This window comes from Balaenoptera musculus, chromosome 7 (genome assembly GCF_009873245.2).
Source record: "Balaenoptera musculus isolate JJ_BM4_2016_0621 chromosome 7, mBalMus1.pri.v3, whole genome shotgun sequence".
In the NCBI taxonomy this organism is placed as follows: Eukaryota; Metazoa; Chordata; class Mammalia; order Artiodactyla; family Balaenopteridae; genus Balaenoptera; species Balaenoptera musculus.
The window spans coordinates 79,439,229-79,460,172 of NC_045791.1; the positions used below are offsets into that span (position 1 = coordinate 79,439,229).

A 20,944-nucleotide genomic window follows, 5' to 3' on the forward strand; every position below is an offset into this window, starting at 1 on the left:
TGGTTAAAAATAAGCATCAGGAGTTTTAATAATATCATATTTAAGCAAGACTAAAATTGTATTAAAATAAAATTAAAATGTCAATAATATTCTTAGCAATTTCAGCTTTACCATATCCTTTTAAAATCTAATTTTGTTATATGCTTTGTAGTGTGTGTGTGTGTGTGTGTGTGTATGGAGAGAGATGAGAGAGAGGGAGGGAGGGAGGGGGAGAGAGAGAAAGAAAGAGAGAGAGAAGTTCATGAACATAATTTATAAATAAAAATATACATAAAATACAAGCATTCTCAACTGATTGTCCGAAGTCAGTGTTGTAAATATGGATGGTGTTGAAAACTCTAGCAGAAACATGACATAGGCAAAATTTTAAGATGTTAATCTGGGAGTGGAGGTTTAGAGGGGTTCAAAGTGATAGGGAGGCTTAGAAGCTGATGGCTGGGATATTCTAATTTGCAGCAGGGGTGATGCTTTATATTAATGCATGGGATCTGATTCCATCCACATGTCAACCCTGTGAAGTCAGGTCAGGAAATGCATTATCTCCTTTTCACAAGGAGTGAATGGAGACTTGGGTTGGGATTCTTTCCTGAGCTCGCTCGGGTAGAAAGTGACAAGGCCAGGATTCGCATTAGGCCTGTGGCTCTACAGTCAGTTCTCCATTAAGACACCCAGTAAATATATTTGAAAAAATCAAGTGCTTACTCTTGGCTGAGCATTGTACTAGGTAATGTGGCAGCATCCGAAAGAGAGGGAAAGTTGTTCCATTTCCTTGTAGTCTTTGGTCTGGGACTAGGGACAGTAAACAGATGCCTGTGAAACAATTTACTATGTTTACAAAGCAATGTACTTGTAAAAGTGAAATAATAAATTTAGCACATAAGAATTCGGGGGGAAAAACTATAAGTTAGAACATTAGTCATTCAAGCAGAGTAGGGTTAGCAGGTGCAGTAGGGCTCCTATGATGGTAAGGTTCCCAGCTCAAACTGAGGGAAAGAAGGAAATTCACTGGCTCACAGATCTGATAACTACAGGCTTGCAGGGTGCAAAGGACGTCACCAGGAATCTGTCCATCACCCAACACTGTTTTTCTCTGCCTTAGGTTTAGTCCCAGGCGTTGGTAATCTGGCCACAGCAGCTCCCAGTTAAATCCTACAAACTCAGCCCTTACAGTGGAAAAGAAAGCATGTCTTTCCTAATGGCACAAGCAAAGTTAGAGCTCTCTTAAGGCTTGGATTTTGTGCCTGTCTCTGAACCAATCCCTGTGGCTGGGGGATGTTGTGCTCTGATTGGCCAGGCCTAGGTCACATGCCCAATCTTAGGTAGGGGTGGTATCAGCCCCATCAGAATAGCATGGGCTGAGTAAGGAGAGGGTTGGTTCCCCAGAGGAAAATAGAGGTGTCCCCACTAGAAAGGAGAATGGCTGCCAGGACGTAAAACAACAGGATCATTACAACAGGATAAGATTCCTGAAGGAAGTAATTGTAAAAAATTGAGTATTTGAGTTAGTTTGTTTTTAATCTTATGGAATTCTGGGAGAGAGTAGGCGGAAGAGATTCATGATATGCAGGCAGACCCTGCAGAACATTGATTTGAGTTTTTACACTTCACTTTTCCTTTCCTTTAAGTCTTAAAGACACTATTTCTTCATGCAGGGATCCCTGAGCTGAGACTCGCCATCTCCTTATTGTGCCTTTTCTGGTCTCCACCCTCCTGAAGGTCTTCCTATCTCTGGAGCCCCCAGAGTCATCCTTTCAAACCCTCTCCCAGCCACTCACTGGCCTTTTATGGTGACTTCTCCCCTTTAGAGCTGCCTTTAGTGACCTAATAATAACCTGTTATTGAAGATGCAACAGACAGTCCTCAGCCCTTCCCACTCATCCAGGCTCCCCAAGTTTGGCCCTCTCCTCTTTTTAAGTGTGAATTTCCTCCTTTCCACAGGTTTTCAATTCTCCCATTAAGAAATCCCATCCACTCTCTATATTATGATTCAGCAATCCTTCATCCCATGTTCTTATCCCTGCCTTCCATCAGTCATATCTACAGGCCCTGCTGACCCCCCGTGGGACTTTGAATTTTAGAGAATGGTCACATGTTGCAAAGTCCTGCTCTAGAAGGCACAGCACTCCTTTTCCTGCTCCTCCAATGGCCTTTATCTCTCCAGGCTTCCTCTCCTGTAGCTCTGAAGCAGAGATGATAAGCTTCCCAGAGGAAGGCATTTGCGAAGTACTCTGAGTGCTTTGATGAAATTGATTGGGTAAATGGAAACATATTTTTTGCAACTGCTTTAGCCTGTAAGAAAAATAAGTTATGTAAATGCAATGATTCACCATTTAATAAATAATGAAGATTGTTTTATAGCTTTAAATATTATTTCACAACAAGAGATTTTTTTTCCAACATTAAAAAACCAGAATGGTTGATTTGAAATGTTTAAAAAATAAATAGTGCTTGACATTTTTAAAGCAGTACTTTCATGATCAGTGATTGAATTAAAATTTTGTTTAATTTTTCTAGCTTCTCTCCTGAAGGGTTTGAAACATGACAATATTGTGCTGCTCCATGACATTATCCACACCAAAGAGACACTGACATTCGTTTTTGAATACATGGTGAGTTGCCCCAGCATTTTATAAAGCATAAGGAAAAAGCCTGGTGCTTGTATAATGAATCTGTTAATATTTTATGGCATGATAAAACTTTCATTACAATGTGGAAAGTGTCATGGAAATTTTCATTATTGTGATTAGTGGAGCCTATTGTTCTTATGCTCATTCTTTAGTCCTGCTCCTTTACCCGCTATATTTGCTGCCTTTTTCCCCCCTCACAAGCAATAATAAACACTTTGAGTCTGCCTCCTAAATAAAACTTTTGCACTTATTTTTTTAATCTATTTTTAATCACTATCTGAGCAGAACCCAACATTTTTTCATTGACAATAAAGACATAAATCACAAGGTTTTAAAAAATTGTATACAAGTTTACTAAAGAATATATCATTTTGTATTTCTGAAAGAAAAAACTCTTCAAATATTAGCAGAAAGGAATCATAAGGCATGTGTACCTGACTTGCCTCCAAGGACACTGAAGAGTACAAAATCCCCATGTCATCGTGTTCAGGGGCAGTCATTTAAAATGAGCCTCTCTTGTGCCGAGAAACAGGCTTCCTTCTAAGAGCAGCCAGTTAGGAAGGCACACTGTGTTTGACTTTAACAGTGGTGTCTCAGAAAACCTGGTTGTGTACCTTTTGCACCTTATTCTCAAAAATTCTGAACTTTGTAATACCTTTGAGAGTCAAGTCTGTGGTCTGCTTTGTGAGACTGACCAAGCACTGCTAATGTCACTCTCTCCACCATTTTGTGTAGCACACAGACCTGGCTCAGTATATGTCTCAGCATCCAGGAGGGCTTCATCCTCACAATGTCAGGGTGAGTACTTTGAGGGTCGGGACTCTCCTCTAGCTTGCCCACAGCAGAAGAATCTTGAAACAGACTGCCATCACAAACTGAAGTTCCATGATACTAATAAGAAGATGGATATCATTGCTATTCTAGGGGAAAGTAAAAAAAAGATTTGCCTCAAGATATGGAGCAATGTCTGGCTATTTTCTGGGCAGCCTAACCCTGTCAGTCATTGTCATCATGCAAATGTGTCTTTAGAAGTACAAACCAATGAAAAAGAATTGCATTACAAGAAAAAATGTGAAGTTAGGCCATCATAAAATAAATACTTTCTTCATAGCAGACTACTGTGGTCTGTGATAAAGTTTGTGTTGTACCTATAGTTCCCCACTACAACTAGCAAACAAATTACCTTTGTTGGATCTTTATCAGTTATCCTTTTGCCTGTTCTATCAGATCCGATTATGTGTGGGACCAACTTCCATTTTTCCAGTCATTGGAATAGAAATGATAATAAACTCTTAACTAGCTGTAATTCTACATCTGTTATAAATTTTAGAAAGCATTTGTATTTCATACTTTTCATTCCCTAAGGTTTTATTGGCATTAATTAATTGATTGGCCCTTAACATAACCATATGAGATTTGTATATGATGTACTCATTCATTTAACTAATATTTATGTGTTTATTAATTCATTCATTCAGGAAATAGTTATTGACTACTTAGTGCCATGTTAAATCCTGAGGTTTCAATAATGAATAAGTTGTGTTTCTTATTTTCAATGAGCTAAAGCCCAGTAGGATATATGGACTTAAATAGGTAGTGAGAAGCAAAGTTATAAGGGCTATGACCATGTTAACTAGGAATACTATGAGGACTCATAGTAAGGGAACCTAATCCCATCGTGGAGGCAAGGGGGAAAGGAAGGTTTGAAGACAGGGGTTTGAAAAGAGTGAAAACCTTTTAAAATAGTTAGAGGAAAATGAAATAGAAAACTAACTCGGGAAACCAAGAAGGAATGTCTAGTAGTGTGTTAAAGACTCTGGTGAGGATGAAATCCATTAAATTATCTGCATGATCATGAGATTTCTTTCTTTCTTTCTTTCTTTCTTTCTTTCTTTCTTTCTTTCTTTCTTACTTACTTACTTTCTTTCTTTCTTTCTTTCTTTCTTTCTTTCTTTCTTTCTTTCTTTCTTTCTTTCTTTCTGGCAGTGCTTAGCCGTTCAAATAGAGGAGCAGAGAAAGTAGATAGTTGGACTGATTGAGAATTGGGGATTTGCCAGACATGTGAGAGGAAAAGGCAAGTGGGCAAGATATTTGGCAATGTCAAGAGAGAGGTTAAAGGGATGGTCAGAGGCTTCTAAACTGAGTCCAATCTGAGGGAAGGAAGTGAAGATAGGCAGGTTGCTGATAGCTAGGGAGAGGGCAGAAGAGTCAAGGAACTAGAGGTTTGATTAAATAGAAGAGCAGTTGGAGAAAGAGTAACGGTGAGAAAGATAGAACATTTTCAGGCTTGAGTGACTCTCATTCCAAGCACTGTGCTAAGTGCTTAGCAAAATAGAAAGACATAGAAAACATAATTCCTCAAGGGACATAGAGCCAAAAACAGGAGATAAGACATACACACCAATACTATTACAGGACATTTGTGAATAACACCAAGTAAGAAATAAGACCTAACATTGTAGACATGCAAAGAAGTAAAAGATATCTTCTCATTTTAAGAGATTTTAATAAGCCAGACCTTTAAAGTTGCAATGCATTTCAAGAGGCTGGAATAGGGGAAGACGTTAGAGGAAGAAGGAATGTTTTCAGCAAAGGTACAGAGCAGGGAAGTAGAGGGTGCGTTCAAGTAAGAGGAGCCCAGACTCACAGGCTGTTAGTGTTGAAGGGACCACAGTGTTTTTCACTCTTCAGGTTCTGACCCACTAGAGGGCTGTGAAATCAGTTGCTGATTAGCAACCAGCATTTAAAAAAATGAAATGGAATGGATGAGAAAAGAATAGAAAATATTACAGTATATTACTTTTAGTAAGAATAAGTATTATTTTGTGCAACTTTTTTTCCATTTGAAGCTGTGCGTCTATCTATGTATAAGTGTGAAAACGGGAAATATATATATTTCTTACTGGGGGATGCAGTAAAAAAAAAAAAAAAGCCCTTGCTGAATGGATACAAAAACAAGACCCATATATATGCTGTCTACAAGAGACCCACTTCAGACCTAGGGACACATACAGACTGAAAGTGAGGGGATGGAAAAAGATATTCCATGCAAATGGAAATCAAAAGAAAGCTGGAGTAGCTATACTCATATCAGATAAAATAGACTTTAAAATAAAGAATGTTACAAGAGACAAGGAAGGACACTAAATAATGATCAAGGGATCAATGCAAGAAGAAGATATAACAATTATAAATATATATGCACCCAACATAGGAGCACCTCAATACATAAGGCAACTGCTAACAGCTATAAAAGAGGAAATCGACAGTAACACAATAATAGTGGGGGACTTTAACACCTCACTTACACCAATGGACAGATCATCCAAAATGAAAATAAATAAGGAAACAGAAGCTTTAAATGACACAGTAGACCAGATAGATTTGATTGATATTTATAGGACATTCCGTCCAAAAACAGCAGATTACATGTTCTTCTCAAGTGCGCACAGAACAATCTCCAGGATAGATCACATCTTGGGTCACAAATCAAGCCTCAGTAAATTTAAGAAAATTGAAATCATATCAAGCATCTTTTCTGACCACAACGCTATGAGATTAGAAATGAATTACAGGGAAAAAAACGTGAAAAGCACAAACACATGGAGGCTAAACAATACGTTACTAAATAACCAAGAGATCACTGAAGAAATCAAAGAGGAAATAAAAAATACCTAGAGACAAATGACAATGAAAACACGACGATCCAAAACCTATGTGATGCAGCAAAAGCAGTTCTAAGAGGGAAGTTTATAGCTATACAAGCCTACCTAAAGAAACAAGAAGAATCTCAAGTAAACAATCTAACATTGCACCTAAAGGAACTAGAGAAAGAAGAACAAACAAAACCCAAAGTTAGCAGAAGGAAAGAAATCAAAAAGATCAGAGCAGAAATAAATGAAATAGAAACAAAGAAAACAATAGCAAAGATCAATAAAACTAAAATCTGGTTCTTTGAGAAGATAAACAAAATTGATAAGCCATTAGCCAGACTCATCAAGAAAAAGAGGGAGAGGACTCAAATCAATAAAATTAGAAATGAAAAAGGAGAAGTTACAACAGACACTGCAGAAATACAAAACATCCTAAGAGACTACTGTAAGCAACTCTGCCAATAAAATGGGCAACCTGGAAGAAATGGACAAATTCTAAGGAAGGTATAACCTTCCAAGACTGAACCAGGAAGAAACAGAAAATATGAACAGACCAATCACAAGTAGTGAAATGGAAACTGTGATTAAAAATCTTCCAACAAACAAAAATCCAGGACCAGATGGCTTCACAGGTGAATTCTATCAAACATTTAGAGAAGAGCTAACACCCATCCTTCTCAAACTCTTCCAAAAAATTGCAGAGGAAGGAACACTCCCAAACTCATTGTATGAGGCCACCATCACCCTGATACCAAAAGCAGACAAAGATACTACAAAAAAAGAAAATTACAGACCAATATCACTGATGAATATAGACGCAAAAATCCCCAACAAAATACTAGCAAACAGAATCCAACAACACATTAAACGGATCATACACGACGATCAAGTGGGATTTATCCCAGGGATGCAAGGATTCTTCAATATACGCAAATCAATCAATGTGATACACCATATTAACAAATTGAAGAATAAAAACCATATGATCATCTCAATAGATGCAGAAAAAGCTTTTGACAAAATTCAACACCCATTTATGATAAAAACTCTCCAGAAAGTGGGCATAGGAGGAACCTACCTCAGCATAATAAAGGCCATATATGACAAACCCACAGCAAACATCACTGTCAACAGTGAAAAACTGAAAGCATTTCCTCTAAGATCAGGAACAAGACAAGGATGTCCACTCTCACCACTATTATTCAACATAGTTTTGGAAGTCCTAGCCACGGCAATCAGAGAAGAAAAAGAAATAAAAGGAATACAAATTGGAAAAGAAGAAGTAAAACTGTCACTGTTTGCAGATGACATGATACTATACATAGAGAATCCTAAAAATGCCACCAGAAAACTACTAGAGCTGATCAATGAATTTGGTAAAGTTTCAGGATCCAAAATTAGTGTACAGAAATCTCTTGCATTCCTATACACTAATGATGAAAAATCTGAAAGAGAAATTATGGAAACACTCCCATTTACCATTGCAACAAAAAGAATAAAATACCTAGGAATAAACCTACCTAGGGAGACAAAAGACCTGTATGCAGAAAACTATAAGACACTGATGAAAGAAATTAAAGATGATACCAACAGATGGAGAGATATACCATGTTCTTGGATTGGAAGAGTCAATATTGTGAAAATGACTATACTACCCAAAGCAACCTACAGATTCAATGCAATCCCTATCAAATTACCAATGGCATTTTTTACAGAACTAGAACAAATCATCTTAAAATTTGTATGGAGACACAAAAGACCCCGAATAGCAAAAGCAGTCTTGAGGGAAAAAAAACGGAGCTGGAGGAATCAGACTCCCTGACTTCAGACTATACTACAAAGCTACAGTAATCAAGACAATATGGTACTGGCACAAAAACAGAAACATAGATCAATGGAACAAGATAGAAAGCCCAGAGATAAACCCACGCACCTATGGTCAACTAATCTATGACAAAGGAGGCAAAGATATACAATGGAGAAAAGACAGTCTCTTCAATAAGTGGTGCTGGGAAAACTGGACAGCTACATGTAAAAGAATGAGATTAGAACACTCCCTAACACCATACACAAAAGTAAACTCAAAATGGATTCGAGACCTAAATGTAAGACCAGACACTGTAAAACTCTTAGAGGAAAACATAGGCAGAACACTCTTTGACATAAATCACAGCAAGATCTTTTTTGATCCACCTCCTAGCGTAATGAAAATAAAAACAAAAATAAACAAATGGGACCTAATGAAACTTCAAAGCTTTTGCACAGCAAAGGAAACCATAAACAAGATGAAAAGACAACCCTCAGGATGGGAGAGAATATTTGCAAATGAATCAACGGACAAAGGATTAATCTCCAAAATATATAAACAGCTCATGCAGCTCAATATTAAAGAAACAAACAACCCAATCCAAAACTGGGCAGAAGACCTAAATAGACATTTCTCCAAAGAAGACATACAGATGGCCAAGAAGCACATGAAAAGATGCTCAACATCACTAATTATTAGAGAAATGCAAATCAAAACTACAATGAGGTATCACCTCACACCAGTTAGAATGGGCATCATCAGAAAATCTACAAACAACAAATGCTGGAGAGGGTGTGGAGAAAAGGGAACCCTCTTGCACTGTTGGTGGGAATGTAAATTGATACAGCCACTATGGAGAACAATATGGAGGTTCCTTAAAAAACTAAAAATAGAATTACCATATGATCCAGCAATCCCACTACTGGGCATATACCCAGAGAAAACCGTAATTCAAAAAGACACATGCACCCCAATGTTCATTGCAGCACTATTTACAATACCCAGGTCATGGAAGCAACCTAAATGCCCATCGACAGACAAATGGATAAAGAAGAAGTGGTACATATATACAATGGAATATTACTCAGCCATAAAAAGGAATGAAATTGGGTCATTTGTTGAGACGTGGATGGATCTAGAGACTGTCATACAGAGTGAAGTAAGTCAGAAAGAGAAAAACAAATATCGTATATTAACGCATGTATGTGGAACCTAGAAAAATGGTACAGATGAACCGGTTTGCAGGGCAGAAGTTGAGACACAGATGTAGAGAACAAACGTATGGACACCAAGGGGGGAAAACCGTGGTGGGGTGGGGATGGTGGTGTGCTGAATTGAGAGATTGGGATTGACATGTATACAATGATGTGTATAAAATTGATGACTGATTATTAAAAAAAAGAAAAGAAAAGAAGAAAAAAAAAGCCTTAGAAACACTGGGTTGGTCTAACTTTCTTTTTCTGCAGAATTAGAATCCAAGGTTTGAAAGGACAAATGTTTTGCCTGAAGTTATGGAACCAGCTTTTGCCATTGCTAAAAAGGATTATTGGTTAAGATTCTTTTCTACCAGTGCCATACTGCATCTCTGGTCCTGTTGGCCTGAAATAGAGACTATCTTAGTGAAATGGAGTATATTAGTCCGGGGAAATAGATTGGGTAGGTGGCTGAGAGCCTTAGTTTCTAAGATGTGGACTTTATTCCTTAGACAGTAGAGTCATTAAAGGGGTTTGATTGAAAAAGAATGACACGATCAGAAGGAAATTTATGTAATTGTGGTCTGTGGGATGGATTAAAGAGAGGAGACTGGAGTCAGGGATTCCAGTTAGGAGTTTATTGATGTGGGCTAGCTTAGTGCTTCTCAAGCTTCAGTGAGCAGATGAATGACCTGGGGATCTGATGCAGTTAGTCTAGGGTGAAGCCTGAGCTTTGCATTTCTAGCATACTCCAAGGTGATACAGATGCTGCTGGCTGAGGACCAAACTCTGAGTAGCAAGTTTCTAGGTAAGAAGTGATAAACTATGATAGTGAAGGTACAAATAGAAAGGAATGTGAAAAACAAAAACAAGAGTTCAGCCAGGACATGGTGACTAACTGGGCGTGTGGAGGGAAAGGATGAGGTCAAACATGACTGATTTGGGGTGTGATTGACCTGGAGAATTATAGCTCTATTAACAGAAATAAAAGAAGTCGACTTAGAGAGAAGGCAGAAGAGTCCTGTTTTAGACATGATGAGCTTCTCGTTGAGGTGGGATAGCCAAAGGAAATGAGCGGCAGGCAGCTGAAGAGGAGATTGGTTCTCAGGAGGAAGGTGTATGCTCGAGATGTAGATTTGAGGGTAATTGATGCATGGAGTTTGTAGTTAAAGACGAGAGAGTGGATAATCAAAAGAGCAAACACAAAGAGGAAAGAACTGATGACAGAACTTTTGCTTTTAGGGGGTGAGAAGAGGAACAGGACAGCAAGGGGCAGAGGGAAGCAGCTTTTAGGAATATAGAAGATCCAGAAAAATGCATTTTTATGGAAGTCAAGGCAAGAGACAGTTTCAAGGAGGGCATGGTTGAGAGTGTCACAAAGTTGAAAATCATATTTGATAGCAAGGACTTTGTGGGTTTGTGAGGGATACACTAATAAATAGAGGAATTTATTAGGGGTATATGGAAGCACAAAGGAAGAAGTTATCCAATCAAAGCAGATAGGACTAGGGATGAGTTCCCCACAGTAGAGGCAGCAGTGAAAATGCTGGGATGCCAGGGAGGGTATGGTATATTCCAAGAACTGAAGATAACTCAGGAGTTAAGGCTGGATTAGAATGAACAGAGTTGAGGTTGGTTAGAGCTGAGACTTGAAAGGTAAGTAGGAGCCAGAGCATGAAGGGCCCAGCTATGCCATGCTATTCCATATGAGGAGCCATTAAATCATTTTAATAGGAGGTGATAAATTCAGATTTCCTTTTTGTAGAGCTCACTCTGATGACACTGTGGTGAATAGATTGGAAGGTGAGCAATACTTTTTTTTTTGAAATGTTATAGTCCCCTGACCTCACTCTTCCCTTGTTTTTTCTCTACTCCCACCCCATACTCCCATTTCCTCCAGTCATTCTCTAAATGCTTGTGTCCATTAGGGTTCCAACCTTGACAGTGAGGCTAATGAGGACAACAGTGGTGCAGATGTGAATTGATGGTGGAGGAAACTGGATATATGTGCAATTAATTACTTAGCCAGAATTAATGGGAGATGGAAGAGTCAGCAATGCTTTTTCTAACTTTTATACTTAAAAGTATAAATGATAGTGATGATAGTGCCATTCACTGAAACAGAGAAATGGGAAAATAGATTTTAGAGGGATATAGTGAGTTAAGTTTTGGCATACTGAGCTTGAGGTGATTATGGGATGTCCAGGTGAACTTCAGACTATATGGGTCTAACAGTTCAGGAAAGAGATCTGAGGTGGAGCTAAAGACTTTTAAATAATCAGAATACAGTTGTTAATTGAAGCAATGTTAGTGGATAAGATGGCTAAGGGAGCATGTAAGGTGATAATAGAAGGTCAAGGATGGAACCCTAAGGAATATCAATATATTAGACATCAGTAGAGAAAGTGGAACCTATAAAAAGAACAGTCAGAGAAGTAGGAGAAAAATTAAGAGATTGTGGTACCAAAGTGGGGAGAGAGCTTCAGGAAAGAAGACAGTCAACAAAGCCAGATGCTGCAAAGAGAAGAAGTGAAAGGTATCCATTGGATTTTCATAGCAAAAGACATTGGTGACCACAGTAAAAACATTATGAATTAAGTGATCCAAGCAGAAGCCATTTTGTAGGGGGATGAATTTCACATTTCAGAGGAAAAACAATTCCATATGATGGCAAGGCCCAGTGTGTGACCATGGAGAGTGAGGGGCTAAAAGTGGGTCGGAGAAGCAGATCGTCGGAGTGTGGAGGGTGGCTGGACATGTTCACATGGGCACTGATGTTAGGGAAGCAACATCTGGGATCCGGGTGCCCAAGTCTTGAGTGAATGATGGAGAATGGTGGGGAGTCATGTGGATGACAGTGAGAAGAGGGATAGAGGAAGATGTGGCTCAATGGCATGAAAGTCCAAACAACAAGGGCTTTTACTTGAGGGTGGAGAAGCAATGGTTTTGAAGGAGTATTGGGAAGTCACCCAGTACCCCACCTCGCAGTGATCAAAGGTATGAGCAAGTTGTAGAAGAACTAGCATCCACTTGAGAATGCTGTAGGGAAGCAGTGAACTCAAGGTCTAATTTAAGCCAAAGGAGACAGAAGGAAATTCATCAGAGGGTGGGTTTTAGGAAGTTTTAAAACCAGGATTGAGGAGTGAAAAGTGAACAATGAAAAGGTTTGGGGGAGAGAGGGACGATGGATGCTGGGTTAAATGAGAGGAAGCAGAGAGCAGTATGGAGATGAGCTTTAGGGAGGAAAAAGGAATAGTCAGAAAGGCTTATATTTTTAGTGACCACAGAAGACAGGATGGGAATCATAGTGAGATTAGCCTGTGTCAGATTTCTAATAGAACAAATCCCAGGAATTCCCTCGTGAGTGGAAGGACTCGGGCTTCCCTGGAAGAGTTGGCTGACTGATCTGATTGTGTTTTTGTGGGACTCCTAGCCCAGATGGTACTAGCCCAATGGAATTATTTTGTTCCCAAGAGCCTCATTGTGTTGGAAACAGGACTAACCCCTGGGCTATGGGAAACCCCTCTGGAAAGAGTCACGATCTGGATGGTGACTGAGAAATCACCATCAGATTGGGTCGTATTACTGGTGAAGTTTTGGCAGTGGGAAAGGAGGAATACAGGTTGCAAGGGATTAAAGAGTAAGTGGGTGGTGAGGTTTCTCAGCACACACTGCAGTTTTGACAAGTGTGGCTATGAAATCCCATACCTTAAGACTGCAGTGTTTTGCCATTTACAAATGCTTGTAGACATGCGGAGCCAGGGAGGAAAGGAGTTACAGAGCAAGAAGGTGAGTGGCGGGTGGGTGTGACTAATCAGTGAGAACAGTCTATGCTTGGGACATGAAAGGGATTTCAGGCTGGCCCACTATGAAGCTCTGTCTCTGACTCAGCTAGCCAACTCTCTCCTTCCCTGTCAGGTTTTAATTTTATAACTTTTCTCTGGTTTCTCAGGATAGTGTCATGGTGTCAGGCAGGTCTGAATTTGAGACCTGGCCCTGACTCTTTCTAGACATGTTTCTAATGTTTCCTTGAGCCCTGTTTTTCTCATCTATAAATCGAGGACGAGCATATCTTCCTCACAGCGTTGTTTTGAGGATTACAAAAGGTCCTGGGTATTCAGTACATGTTCCTTTCCCTCCCTTCCTTCTGTCTCTGTCCCTTGCTGGTCACCATCTCTCTGTCTTCTGTCTCTCACCTGTCTTCATCTCCCTCTTTCCTTACTACTATCACATTGAAAAACATATTTTTAAGCACCTACTATGGCATCTTATCTTTTACCTGGAATTTAAGTTTGTCCTTTATATTGTCTTTTCCATGAATATTTATGTTTATAACTGATCGGAGGGTTGAAATGTTGCTATGGGACTTTTGTGCTTTGGCAGCTGAGTGATGGGATGAATGGTAAAATGAATAATACAGTGTGTGTGTTTGAAGCACCAGGAAGAGAAAGAATTGGGATGAGAAAGACTCATTGAACCAGCGAACATTTGAAGTAGGAGCCTCAAGAAAATGTTAACATTCTTAAACGGCTTGGGGACCCTGATGTGGGAACTGCATGAAGCCCATGCAGCCACAGCTGTGCAGTGGGAGGTAAACTCCCCAGGATCCTGCTTTGGTCAGACCATGGCACTCATCAACTTGATTCCAATGTGTCCAAGTCATTGTTAGGTCATTGCAGGTTCGAGCATCTCTGAAGTTCCTGGTTTCCAAGATGTGATGGAAAAAGTGGATTTATCCGCATGGCTCTGCATCTACTATTTTGCCCGTGTCCCAGGAACGCTGGGGCTGGCCTTTTCTTTTCAAAACTGCCAGCACATGTTCTCAGTTGGCATAGGTCTTTGTAAACACTAATGTTGGTGTTTGAATTCTCAGTTGCCAGTGGCACTGGAAAATAGCAAAAGACACTTGGAATACTAGCATTCTTTTTTTTTTTTTCCTTAAGCTTGTGTTTTGGTGGGAACCTAATAATGTCTTTGGTTTCTGTGCCTTGTAACCACAAGCAACATTTTAAAATTTAGGCCTAGAATGTATTTTTCCTTTTGTTTCCCCCGCCCCCTTTTTTTCTTCTCTATACTATTTATTCCTTATTCTCTTTTGATTTTTTTTTTTTGGTCTAATTTATTTTGGTATCTTTTCCCTCTGAATCTATACTGTATATTTCCCTTGTTTTCACTTTGAACTTAATACTTTTAAAATTCGTTTAAAAAGATAATGGTTCCTTTATTTCCTAATACCATCTAAGGATATATTTCCCAGTCTGGTCTCCCTGTGTTCTGTTTTTAAAAGGGTTTTATATCAGAGAGCCTGGAAAACTTAAGCAGTTGTAAATGTTAGAATATCATTTCCAGGTCAACTTTGATCTTATATGCCAAGTTCATCAGTGGGAAAAAAATTAAATCTTTCACATCTAAATCAATAACTAGTGTTCCAAAGGAAACTTCAAAGTTTCACTTTAGATTTTTAAAGAAGGGTAATTCCTTCAGTATCAAAGAAATGAGATGTCAGGAAAAGCCAGAATCCCTTTGTTTAGGACATGGTCTACTTACTTGACTTTCCTTGTCCTTTTTTTCCTGTTCAAATGCAAAATCTTCATTTTTTTTTCGTCTCTCAAGAGACCCTTTTACTATATTCTTTCAGATGACTGTTTTTGATTTAGAGGAGAAATCAACACATAGTGGCTCAAATCTGCTTAGATAAGGTGTTCATTCCTTCCAGCTTTTCATGTTTCAACTTTTGCGGGGCCTGGCGTACATCCACCACCAACACGTTCTCCACAGGGACCTGAAACCTCAGAACTTACTCATCAGTCACCTGGGAGAGCTCAAACTGGCTGATTTTGGTAAGTCGCCCCCCGAGTCTCTTCCTGGGCTATGAACAATGATGCTTTTGTGTGCACATGTTTAAAGCATCAACTAGGGCTGGCTTTTGAAAAGTGGGAACCGGGGAACATGATGCTTTGTCAGGATTTCAAACAACCATATAGGAAGATTGAGGCAAGAAATAGGGCGAGACTGGTAACTTCTTAGGGTTCCATCAAGCCTCAGTCTAATCAGATCCTAAAACTTGGTTACCCCTACTACCTCACTGCCATTTTTGATGTAAAGACTTTTGTAGAGTGAACGTACTCGGTAGGTTTCCCTAAATCTAGGTAGATGTACAAATTCCATCAGACTAGATCAAAGTTATCCCAGGGTGACAGGATAAAGAGGTTAAGCCCAGATTGTAGGATGGACTCCTGCTGGAATGGAGGCTCCAGGACACCTGTTTCTGCTCACCTATGTATCTATATAGGTGGGACTGTATGGGTACCTGAGGCTTTTATTCTCATCAAAGTGATTCAGATTTCCTCTGAGTATCACTGTGTCTTTCCACTTTAGCACATATCACAGTTTATAATTATACATATATACTTCTGCGATGATTTTGTCTCCTTCACTAAACTATAAGCATTATGAGGGCAACCTGGATCCGTTTTTGCTTATCATTATATCCCTAGTGCCTGGCACCATAGCAGGTGCTCAATAAATTTTTGTTGAAAAACTGGTTCCATATAAGCTGAGGAACCACTCTTCTCCGTTTGGCAGATGTCAAATGATGCTACTATAGCGGCAGTAAGCCTTTAACAGACATTCATTTATCAAATTCCCCACAACAGTGAACTCATCTATTCAGGTTTTTTTCTAGCTATAGATCATGTGATCCAGTGAGATAAATAGCTAACTGATGAAAGTACTCTCATTTTGTAGAGGAGCACTTGAGAATGATCCAGCTAAGGTCCTGCCAAATAACTAATGTGGATCAACAGCCCTCACCCTGTATATGCTAAACTGGGGATTCCTGGACTGCAGAAATGGAGGGTTGCCCTTTTAGTCGTGAATCGATTTTCCATTGCTGTTACAGAGAACCCAAATTACAGAGGTGTATACATGCTCAAAGCTTCACGTTCTCTCATGTAACAGTCTGACCTAAGCAGTCAGAGCTCTGTGGTGGCCCCATGGTGTATTGGTCCACTCTTCTTCTGTCATGAGGCCCCACCACCCCTAGGCATTGCCCCACGGCCTATTTCAAGATGGCAGCCACTTCCGCCTCACTACAGCCTGGAGGAAGGAGAAAAGAGACCAACACTTAACCCCTCCATGAAGTTCACACATCACTTCTATTCATATCAAATAGGCAAAAATTTAGTTGCCTTGCTACACTTAGCTGCCAGGAAACCCACATCTAGCTGCAAAGTAGGCCAAATTTTGAGAAATTCACTTGATGAAGAGGTACGCAAGAATCAAGATAGTTGAGTAGCTCTATTAAAAGCACCAAAGTTTGTGTATTATTTTTTAAATGTTGTTTACTCTGCCAATTATACTCTCCTTGGCAGACTGTATCACTGTGGCTCTCCAGAAAGTCTCAGGACAGTGAGTTCTGTGCTTTCCCCCTTCGGTCAGGTCTTGCTCGGGCCAAGTCCATTCCCAGCCAGACATACTCTTCAGAAGTTGTGACTCTCTGGTACCGCCCTCCTGATGCCTTGCTGGGAGCCACTGAATATTCCTCTGAACTGGACATATGGTAAGAGCTAGTGCCAAGAAAATGTGAGTCATCCTACCCGTGAAGGTTGTTTTATTACCTGTATTACATTTTAGATAATCATTCTAATAATGACAATCACATTTGTATACAGAAATATAAAGTACTTTCAAATACATATCTCATTTGATTTTTACAATGCCCCTCCTTCTAGCTCTTCTCTTCAATCCTTTGTCTTCTCCCTTGTCCTCAGGGAAACATACATACACTCCCAAACCACAGATACACACACACAACTGTCTGCACATGGCCAAACACCATTCAGAACCTGGTGAAAAAAACATAAATACCAGGACTCTGTAGACCTGATTTTCATGCCAATATTTCTAATCAGTTACTCTGGATTACGTTATCTTCAAAAAAGCCATGTATCCTCTTTGTGTCTATGCTTCTTTGTGTTTAAAATAAGGGTAATAAACTCTCCGCATGAGGGGTTAAGGGGGACTGTAGTGCAAATGTAAGAACCAGATAGATGCTATCAAGTAGAGCCACACTGTTGGAGAGGCTGTTGGATTAACTGGGTGCAGTGGTGAGAATGGGCTCTCAGCCATTCATCGTCCTAGAGCAGTGGTGTTATGTAATCTAGCTCTGATCCCTGGAAATATCCCAGTCATTTGTGTGGTAAATTTGCAGTCACGGCCACCTCCTCAAAGGTAACAAAATGTATGGGCTTCCTTCAACTCCTTAGATGGTCTTATATAAACAGAAGGCCCTGTTTAAAAAAGAAAAACACTAAAAGGCTAAACTAAGCTTTTGAATTTCCCAAAGAATTGAGAAAAGTTGAAGAGAATTTCCTCCAGTGTATCTGGAGTCACTGATTTCCTGATACCCAGTCGCACTTCTGGAAATATCACCTGCTAGTCAAAACCCCCCTGAAACTGTCAGCCCTCACTGCTCTGCACTGTCACTTCAAAGGCCTTCAGCAGGCTCTGGCTTTCTCAGTTCTTAATGATCACTTCCTAGTTGTGCTTCGCAGACAGTGAAGCTTCTTCTCATCACTTTTAAACTTTGTTTTATTATGGAACATTTAAAACATTCAAAATATATAAATATGTACATCAGTGATTCTTAACCAGGATCAATTTTGCTTCCCAGGGACCCTTGCAGTGTTTGGAGACATTTATTGTCACAGCTGGGTGGTGGTGGGGTGCTCCTGGCATCTAGTGGGTAGAGGCCAAGGATGCTACTAAATATCTTATAATGCACAGGACAGCCCCCTACGACAAAGATGTATCCAGCCCAGAATGTCAATTGTGTCAAGATTGAGAAAACTGATGTAGATTAAAAGCATAGTAAAGTGAACTCCATGAGCCCACTACCCGATGTAACAACCAGAAACATCATCAGTACTGTCACATCCACTCATGTCCCCTTCCCATCAGCCTGCGCCTCCACCAGAGGAGCTTCTACACTGAATTTTTTTTTCTTGTCATCATTCCCTTACCCTTTTTAAAAATAATATTTCTACAGATTTTTATGTATTTTTAAAATATTATTTATTTTACTTGCTTTTGAGTTTTTATAAAAATGATATTCCATTGTTTTTAGTCTTCTGTGACTTGGTTTTTTTTAACTCAGTGTGTTTCTAAGATTCATCCATGTTGATCTATGTGACTACACTTTATTTTCTGTTGATGAACATTTCAGTTATTTAGTTTGCCTTTTGTTTTATTTCTTTTTGCTATTTTGAATATACTTGGTACTTATATTTAAGGATATGCCTAGAGTACTTACTTAAGAGTAGATTTGCTGTGTCACAGGGTATATGAATGTTCAACTTCATGAAATAGTGTCAAATTGTTCTCCAAGTGGTTGTAACAATTTATGCACCAGCAGTGTATCATAGTCCCTTATCCACATCCACACTAAATTCATAAAATCAGATTTCTTAATTTTTGCTAAGTTAGTGGGTAGAATGGTAGCATGTTGTGATAAAATTTGCATTTCCCTAATTACTAATGAGGTTGGATGTCTTTTCATGGATTATTTGACATTTGTGTTTTTTCTCCTATGAAATACCTCTGTGTGTCTTTTGTTTTCTTTTGGTCTCTATGTCTCTGTCTCTCCTTTCCTCTCCCTTCCTCCCTTTCTTTCTTTATTGATTTATAGGAGTTCTTATACTCTGGATACTAATCTTTTATCAGTTATGAGTGCTACAAGCAGGCTCCCCAGTTCATGGCTTATGTTTTCATATCTTTATGTTGTCTTTTTAAACAAAAGTTCTTAATTTTAATACTGCTGACTTTATCAGTCTTTTCCTTTATGGTTAGCCCTTTTATTTCTTGTTTAAAAAATCCTTCCCTCCTTGAGGTCAAAATGATATCCAATACATTCTTTTAAAAGTTGTAAAATTTTTCCTTTCACTTTAAATCCTTAATACATTGGAAATTGACTTTTTCTATGCTAACCCAGTGGTCTCACCCTAATTTCTTCAGCAATCTGCATGCCAAATCTCTCATATATCAGGTTTCTATAAATGCATAGGTCTGTTTTGAACTCTCTACTCTGTTCTACTGGGGTCAGTTTATCTGTCCCTGTACCAACATCCTACTGTATTAATTTCTATAGCATTATAATAATACTTGATATCTGCTAGGACAAGTCGCACCACTTACTTCATCTTCTTCCTCAGCAGTATCTTGCCTATTTTTCCTCTTTGATTCTCCATATAAATTTTACACTCAGTCTTTCAAGTTTCATGAAAAACCCTAGTGGAATTTTCATTGGAATTGCATTGAAATTATAGAACACTTTGAGGATAATTAACACCTTTGTAATATCCTCTTCCAATTTTTAAACACGGTATAATTCTCCATCTGTTTAGCTCATTTTTAATGCCGTTTAGTAAAGTTTTATAATTTCCTCTCTAAGCTCTTACATATCTAGAGCAAAGGTCCTTCCTTGTAAGTCTGTTTCTGTTGTTTATTGTTTCTTTTGGTTCTTGCATATGGTATCTTTTTTCCATGCGTGTTTTGTTGTTTTTGACAATGATATGCTAATTATCCTTGGAATTTTGTTTGTGGGATTTTTTTTTTTTTGAGGGCTCGGATGAAGTGTGGTCTCTCAGAGAGGATTTGCATTTGATTCTGCTAGGTACATTTTTTAAAAAGAAATATATTATTGTATTTTCCATAAGTGTTGGTCTGCTACTCAGATATTGCTTTCTTAATACCATTCCCTACTGAAAAGAACTAGGCCTTTTTGGAGAAGTAGCCAATACTGAGGCTGGGTCGGGGAAAGTATAAGATGAGCTGGGAACATCTTGTTAAGCCAGAACATTTTTTAACAAAGTGATCAAAAAATGATGGGAATATGTAAAAAGATGTGGGAAGCAGCTTGAAGAGACTCCCACTGGCCAAAGCTGGTACCTTCTGAGCATCCTAATAGTGAGAGTAATGTAATGTATTATACCACTGAATAACATAAGAATACATAAGTCCAGGGCTTCCCTGGTGGCGCAGTGGTTGAGAGTCTGCCTGCTGATGCAGGGGACACGGGTTCGAGCCCTGGTCCGGGAAGATCCCACATGCCGTGGAGCAGCTAAGCCCGTGCGCCACAACTACTGAGCCTGTGCGTCTGGAGCCGTGCTCTGCAATGAGAGGCCGTGACAGTGAGAGGCCCGCACACCGTGATGAAGAGTGGCCGCCGCTCGCCACAACTGGAGAAAGCCCTCGCACAGAAACGAAGACCCAACACAGCCAAAAATAAATAAATAAATAAATAAATGTATATAAAAAAAAAAAGAATACATAAGTCCATACTGAAGGTAGATAGACAGATGGATGGATGGATGGATGGATGGATCAATAGATAGATAGGAAGGGAAGCTCCTTTATACAGTAGAATGCCAACTAATAACTGGAAAAAAAATGATGGAATTAGAAAATCACTATTTTGCAATATAGTAGTAATTGGTGCAAACAAGAAGCATCTCAGGAAGCTTAATAAACGTACTTTTTGTCAAATATACCTCAATAAAGCTGGAAAATAATAGACTGATTAAAAAAAAAAGCATCATAGCTAAACTAGAGGGGAAGGTTTTATGAGGAATAAAATATTTATTTACATAGTTTCAAAGTACCTCT

General features: G+C 39.1%; 1 protein-coding gene across 1 annotated transcript in view; it reads left to right on the forward strand.

The window, feature by feature from the left end:
* The window catches only part of CDK15 (cyclin dependent kinase 15), a 101,121-nt gene that overhangs the window by 21,018 nt on the left and 59,159 nt on the right, over positions 1 to 20,944 (forward strand). The window contains exons 6-9 of the mRNA XM_036858192.1: positions 2,515 to 2,609; positions 3,363 to 3,425; positions 14,997 to 15,120; positions 16,721 to 16,841. Coding sequence (XP_036714087.1) covers positions 2,515 to 2,609; positions 3,363 to 3,425; positions 14,997 to 15,120; positions 16,721 to 16,841 — 403 coding nt within the window. The remainder of the gene's footprint in view (positions 1 to 2,514; positions 2,610 to 3,362; positions 3,426 to 14,996; positions 15,121 to 16,720; positions 16,842 to 20,944) is intronic.